The sequence below is a fragment of the Danio aesculapii genome, chromosome 6 (assembly GCF_903798145.1).
Source record: "Danio aesculapii chromosome 6, fDanAes4.1, whole genome shotgun sequence".
In the NCBI taxonomy this organism is placed as follows: Eukaryota; Metazoa; Chordata; class Actinopteri; order Cypriniformes; family Danionidae; genus Danio; species Danio aesculapii.
In genome coordinates, this window is record NC_079440.1 from 35,179,395 (window position 1) to 35,187,192 (window position 7,798).

General features: G+C 38.6%; 1 protein-coding gene across 1 annotated transcript; it reads right to left on the bottom strand.

The window, feature by feature from the left end:
* Nucleotides 1-2,639: 2,639 nt before the first annotated feature.
* mafaa (MAF bZIP transcription factor Aa) lies at nucleotides 2,640-6,773 on the bottom strand. The gene has a single exon (XM_056460076.1). The coding sequence runs from the start codon at nucleotides 6,025-6,027 to the stop codon at nucleotides 5,080-5,082; it is 948 nt and encodes a 315-aa protein (XP_056316051.1). The 5' UTR covers nucleotides 6,028-6,773; the 3' UTR covers nucleotides 2,640-5,079.
* Between the last annotated feature and the right edge of the window lie 1,025 nt (nucleotides 6,774-7,798).

Here is a 7,798-nt window from a genome sequence, read left to right on the forward strand (position 1 = left end):
GCTTTCTTTATGGTTCAGTGTAGCCTTCTGACTGAAAACGAGAAAACAAAGATAATAAAAATGAGCTTTGTCCTCATTCACACATATTAACTCACTCACACATCAAGGGATGATTATAAATAAACTGTCAACAAATAATGAATACAAATAAACTCACCTATCAAGACGAAAACAGTTTGTGCCAGTGTTCTAAGCCAGGATGAAGTGATGGCTGTCACACACATTGTCTCCTCTGACACAGCAGAAATGAGAGGAAGTCAGGAAGAAGAGTGGGGGAAGGGATTGAGAGTGAGCTGAGATTGAGCTTCAGTCTGGGATGCTGCCTATAAGCCGAACGAGGACAGACAGCATCTCAATGGCCACCTCCTGCTCCAACCAAACGTGGCCTGTTGTGTGCATAACACCGAAACATGACAAATGTCATGTTTAGCAACTCAGTGTGTGTGTCATCCAGGCTACATTTCCATTTGAGAAAGATGCATGCAGGCCTTCCCGTCGTCTGCTTTGATTAAAAAGTATAAAAAGCATCAATGTCAGTTACACCATAACAGTGCCTGAATGAAATGACAGTGGGAGAAAAAAAAAACTTTTACATGGCTGGTCAGAAAAAAAGTCTGAAATATATACATTTGCAGCATCAGTAGTGCCACTTCTCAAACTGTAAAGTATCTCTGCAGAGACTTCTGGATACTTAAAAGGGGAAAATGAAATTTACAGGGAAAACGACAGGAGAAAATAAGAAATATGTATTTTATTTTTTGGTTAATATACTAAAATAATCAACTTTAGTTTTCTTTTAGGAAATTCTAAGAGGGACATCCAGTATTTTTATATATTGCAAGTATTTTCTGGTAAGCCCTCTTTGTTTTCTTGGACTTGTTTTTCTCAAACTGATCTGCTGTATTTTGTTTGTTTATTACTAACAAAATGCACATGAAAAAAGCACAATCCGGACGGTGAATCAATGCATTTCCATACTCCAGTGTTTCCCTATTCTTCAAAGTCACTAAATGTCTAACACATTACAACGTCAACCAAGTCACCTATTACTTTCAAAATAACCAAACTGCAGTAAAAAGGGAAAATAAAATTATATAATTTACAATGAACAGAAAAGAATTATAACTAGTCTAAAACAGAGTAAACTGGCGTTTCGGCTAAATCACTGAATAAAAAAGATCACAATTTTAAAGATGTCCATCAATCTTAATATGCTGTTTGAGAAACTCATAAGTGGCAGCAGGTATGATGAAGAGCAAGTAATGCAACATTACGCCCAATGAAATACTAAAACATTCTAAAACATAACTAATGAATATGTTGTATACTTAATAAGAATTAAAAAAAAAAAGTCTTTAAAAATGAATTGTTTTTTTAAATATATTCTTTGTCGTATAGCGTGGATGTAGCTGAAGAAATATATGTGTAATAAGAAAAAAATAATTTGCAGATTGTCTTGCATGCGATGTAAAAAAAACTGATATTAATAGTATAAGGATAATGTAAAAACTGCTGCCTCTGACGCAAAGGCAGTGATATGAACACCAGAGGCAAAAGAGGTTAAGTGAAACACTTGGGAACTAACCATCGTCTTTAGCCTTTGATACAACAACAGGTGGACAGGCAAGAGCACTTCAAGTAAAACGAAAGAAAGGCTGTTTTTAACTTCAAACCAAGAACGCGAACCTGAAAACCGCATGGAAAAAAGAGACTCGGAATTAGACTCTCGCGTTTATCATGTCATATTAAACTTGTAGTGTTATTCGGATAATACCAGAAAACAGCTCGTTTTATATAACAGGTCTTCGGATGGAGAAACATTTGATTCAACACAATTTTGAGCAATTGAAAATTAATAGGATGATTTCCATTGACCTAAATACGCCTGGATAACCTGAAACATTAATACGCGGTCCAAACATTCAGACTAAATGCGCGTATAATGTTTGCAATTATAAAAAAAATATCATTCATCATAATATCTTAATTTTAAGTGTCAATTTGGTGATTACTTTGGTGATCGCAACCTGCCTCAACAACTATTTTTATTAGCCTTTGATTAACAGATCAACATTTAAAACCACTCAGAAATAATTTATTGCTACTGTTAAATGCTATAGGTTGGCGAGTAATAATATTAATGATACGAATAAATCACCCGAGCTGTTTGTTTATTAATTTATCTTTCAACTTCAATCGAATAAGTATTTTCTCAGAAAACATTTATGTTAATAAAAGTTTCCATGTTATAAAAGAATGTAACTGCACAGCGCAGTAGTGAAACTTGTTAATTTTAACGAGAATAAAATCTCCGACAATGAAACACTGTCTTCATATAAATAAAATTAATTATATTAAATTAATTAATTATGCTTTTTAAACGTAACAATAGCTAAACCTTTCAAACAGTAGTTCAAACTTATTTAATGTGCTTTATGCGGTGTAGGCACAGTGGTTTATAAAACATAGCGTTTTTTATTAGTTATTTCTTAAACTTCCATTATTTTACTTTTATGTATATTTTGTGGCTTTTAAGCAAAGGATATTATTTGGGAAATGAATTAGGTTTTTGTATAACACTTAAAACAGATCACATATTTAGCCATGAAAAGACACTTGTTGAGTCACTGGGAAACAGGTTGAAGCATTTGACAGAAGTTTTTATTAAACATTATGAAAACAAGATTCTGAACAACATTCCATTTCGAAACATTTTGCTTTGGACTTACTGACACGTAAGGACATTTATATTTTCGATAAATATATAGAAATTATAGGCTATGTACAGTTTTTTTTTTCTTTTTCTTTCTTTATTTTTTTTACATAAGAGAGCACACGGGACAGCACATGTGGTTATGTAACCCCAAGCCGCTGTGCCAGTTTAGACCAATATACAGAGAGATCGGTTCATAACTGCATCATAATTTAACCTATAAAATAATAATGTTAAGTGTATTTCAGGTGAGAATATCAAGCAGACACTAACCCAGGTAAAGGAGATCTTATTATTTGGCCGATTGATTTGTTAGTGAACTAAGCATACAGCAGGTCGGAAACGATTAAAAACTGGTTTAAGACAATTTACGTGCATTAAATAATCCGCTTTGGCAACGTTCCCCCCATACAGTCTGAACAAGATGGGCCATTATGTGACCCCAAATTATCGAGATCAAATGCGCATGATTAGTACTTGTAGTTAAGTTTGCACAAGTCTCTTTGTTATTGTTGAAATACATCCGGATTTGTTGTCGTGATATCTACCCGTAGTGTATTTGAGAATTGTCAGAAGCCTATTTATTATCATCACAGCATTGCAATGCAAAACAATAGGCAACTGCCCTTTATAGCGTATGCTAGTTTTTATTTTTTTATTGTAGTCATAAAAAAGTTAAAACAACCATTCTTTCCTTATTAAAGATGGTTGTCAGATAGTCGTCATCCCGGCCATTAAAAAACAAAAACAAAAAAAAAAAACCAACAAAACAAAAAAACAACAAAACAAAAAAACAACAAAAAAAAAAAAACTGTTCAAGAGATGATCGTATTTTGATATTCATGTCTAACCAGGTAAATACCTTCATTTATTCTGAAGTACAAAATTCACATAATCAGAGCTTCTGTTAATTGCTTTCGAATTTGGTGCATAGAATATTAGCAGCAATTAAATTCCTTGTGTTTATTTGCACTTTAGATCGACTAACTATGCCCACCCTGACAGCAATTCGATTATCACAGAGGAAATATTATATTAAATCCCAATTCTTCGAATCATAGTGCAGTAGGCTTTCCTTGAAATTGTACATATTCAGTAGGATAGAATATCTCTGTAATTTGCATGCTACTACATACAAACATTGTATTAAGACGTTTTAAATAATCAAGCAAAAAGGACTTTAAAAAGAAGGGTAAATTAACACACCAATTGACCTCTACATATGTACAAGTGGAAATAAATAACTCTGGCTCAGTTCGGTGTATTTTTTTCTTCTTAGTTCTTGCATTAAAAACAATAGAAAATAAACGTAATGTCTGGTATCATGTGATTTCGCAGGTACGGATGAGTTCCTTCACATACACGGTTTGTGTCGAGCAGAAGAAACGAAATAAAGAGAGTGGTTAAGGGCCATGCTTTTCATCCAAGTGCTGTATGGGGAAGAGAGAAAGGACCTGACGCGTTTGGAGTACCATACATGTCCCGCATGCAGGATTGGTGGGGTAATGCAGACTTGAGCAATGCTTGAGGGCCCTCAAAATTCACAAGTCCCCTCAACCTCAGTTTATAACTGAGAAAAGTCAATGATGTATTGCTATCTCCCTTTCTGGCTCATGTTTTAATTCTATCATCGCTCCATCAGAAGTCCATTTCGTTCCATTTTTTTCCTCATCGCCATTAAGACTAATCAATCCGTTAAGACAAAAAAAAAAAGTTTAAGGAGGCGACTGTATGTCCCTAACACAAACAAGTCGGAGTTTGCAGTTAACCTAATACTAAAACAAACAAAAAATAAATAAATAAATGACAAAATCCAAAATTGATGTGTTTCTCTGGAGGTTATGCGTGATCCCATATTTTGATCGGAGGTTTTGTGAAGTAGAAGGGTCCGTGCAGTCTTTGTGGAATATAATCCTAACATTACACTAACCTTAAGACTTTTATGGTGCAGTACGTACATACAAAAGAAGTGAAGGTTTTTAAATATGGCGCTGTAATGTTAGGTTGTACACTCTTAGAAATAAATGTTTTGCAGTTTCTTTTCAGCACTTAAAGTTCAACAAAGAACTTCTAATCAATAACTCCATCGGCTATAAAAGTGGGTGGCACTTTGAAGAAGAAAAAGGTTTGGATTTGACAATATGGGCTCCCCAGATTTCTATTGGTTATCTGGGTTCTTTAAAGATCCAGTACAAAATCAAAAATGTTTTCCGTTTGCATCAGACTGCACAACTTTTATTTAAAAGAGTGTATGTTCTAAAGCGAACCTCTGAGTGTTTATAAAACCAACTAAAATTAAAATCACACTGAAAATCATAAAAAACAAATACGTTGGTGAGGGGAAAAGTCTTTAACAAGAATCACTCTCACATGAAGAAATCCGTGGAAGTGGTTTTGCCGTGATTGCCGCTGGACGGGTCCCGAGTGTTGCCGCCGCCGTTAAAGGCTCGGCTCGCGAGCTTCTCGTACTTCTCCTTGTACAGGTCCCGCTCTTTGATCAGGCGCGCCACGTCTTGCTTGAGTTGCTCCACTTGGCTCTGAAGCGTGCACTTTTCGCTCTCGAGCATGTGGCGCTGCTGCACGCGCTTGTAGCGGCACGACTGCGCGTAGCCGCGGTTCTTCAGGGTTCGCCTTTTCTGCTTCAGACGGATCACCTCCTCTTTGCTGAAGCCTCTCAGCTGCCGGTTGAGCTCGCGCACTGTCATGCTCACCAGCTGCTCGTCCGAGAAGCGATCCTCGAGGCGCGCGTGTGCGTGGTGGCCGTGGTGATGATGATGGTGGTGCACCGGATGGTGATGACCGTTCGTGGCCGCGGAGAGATCTTCTCCCACATACTGCTGCCCGCGGAATCCCTCGTAGGGCTGGTGGTGATGGTGATGGTGGTGGTGGTGCGCGTTACCGATGAGCGCTTCCACCGCGTCCTCGGGCGTCAGGTTGAGGGCCTCTGGACTGATGTGATGCTGATAATTGGGAATCCAGTAGAGATCTTCCATCTGCGGTTTCCCCGAGGAGCCTTGGGTGTTGTTGTTACCGTTGCCACTGTTGTTGTTATTGTTGTTGACGCCGTTTACGAGGTTCTGGCCAGGCTGCGAACCAGGGCTGGGGGCGCAGAAGCTGGGCGAGGAAGGCACCGATGAGCAGGGTGTGCTGATTGGGGTGGAGGACAGCGAACCGGGTGGAAGACGGTGGCAATAGCGGTCGGCCTCCGGGGGCTCTTTCTTGATCTCAAACTTCATGAGGTCGAAGTCGTTGACATACTCAATAGCCAGAGGGCTGTTGGGCAATTCTGCGCTCATGGCGAGATCGGTGGCCATGTCAGTCCATGCGACGACACCTACCCTAACAGCCAAAGTGTCACGCGTGTGTTTCACTGGGGTTATGATGAAGACGACTGGTTAAGTTGACAGGCCAGGGTCTAATACATAGGCACGAGCTCCTATTTATAGAAAAACATATGCCCATGCATTTAAATGTACTTATACACCTGCCACTTTGCCTCTTGTTGACAACTTATCCCAGGTCAAATTCACGCGTTAATATCACTGGCCAGGGCGGCAGAAACTTGAGACTCGTGAATTCAAAACCACCAACCTTACTCGTCCTCGCTTCACTGTGGTAAAGCACACATGTGGTTGCAGAGAAATTGTCCTTAGAGCAACGAGACTTCAAATATCCTTCTTCAGCTCTGCGGTTTTAGTTCCCTCTAACTGGTGGCAACAAAGTTTAAGCGTCCATGAACTTTCTTCACATGTCTAGAAAAGTCCGACACACAACGCGCGTGCATCAAGTTCAGAACACGTCAGACTTTCCCTCGAAGTCCAAAGGAATGATGCTTTTGACAACCAGCAGCAAACGTGGACCGCAACAACGTGTGTGTGTGCGTGTGACAAATCTCCGTAAGATCCTCTGATGGGACGTGCCTCTACAGCCCGGCGAATGCACAATGCGCAATTCTGGCTCAGTTTACTTCTCCGCGTGGACAGATTTAAAGTTATATAGACTGTTGTCACAGTTAACGGCTTGAACTTATTTTTGCACTGTTGTCCACCGCTGACACGCAGTATCACTGGAGCACTGAATGGGGCAATGTACCACTTTATACACATGGCCCATCTGAGCGTCACACCCAGAGAACGGGACGGGCCAATAGGAGAAAGCCCAGCAGTAGACATGCATATTCCGAGAGCAACGCCTCTCTGTGGCAGCTGAGGCGAGCGCGCAGCAGCTGACAGCGCGCTGAAACAGGTGTTCCTCCCGCCCCCTAGCGACGTGGAAGGTGAACGCGAGGAAAGGGAATAGCCCAGCTTGTCTTACTTAGAAAATGTTTATCTAGAACAGAGCAAACACTTCTTAAACGTTATATGTAACTCTGTGCTCGGTAAAAACAGATGGATACAGCTCATTGTACAATGTAATAAATAAATATAGTGGTGATCCATTTATAATGTATAATATGTATTTTTAATATACTATTGCAGTATTTTCAAAAAGGATAACAGTCATGTCACAGCAGGACATTTTAGGTTCCCAAAAGAAAAATTCAGTCAAAAGTTCTTATAAGAACCTTTTATATTTTTAGATTTTTTTTGTGCGTAAATGGGCATGATGTTAAAGGTTCTTCATGTAGCCATCAATCCCAATAAAGAACCTTTTTACTTTCAGCGTGACACCTTTTCCATTACATTCTTAATAGTGGGAAATTGTATTTTTAACAAAAAGGTCAAGAGAAAAGTTACTTTTAAGAACTATTCACGGAAATGTTCTTATTTGAAAACGAACCTTCATACTTAAATATGCTTTATTTGCATTAATGTTCATTATGTTCATCTGTCTGCACACTTCTGATTATTAATAGCATCCTGTATATATATTCATTTATTGTAAATCTCTGTTTATAGCTAATACAACCTGTATAGAATAGTACATCCATCTGAAAATATTACCATAGTTTTTCTATAACTGCACTTTATAACTTATACCTGTATCCTGCACTTGCTGCTATTGCACTGCTGGTTAGACCGAAACTGCATTTCGTTGCCTTGTACTTGTACATGTGTAATGACAATAAAGTTAAATCTAATCTAA

Bases quoted from the DNA above. Each gene is read 5' to 3' on its own strand.
- mafaa (XM_056460076.1), bottom strand. From the start codon at position 6,027: ATGGCCACCGATCTCGCCATGAGCGCAGAATTGCCCAACAGCCCTCTG.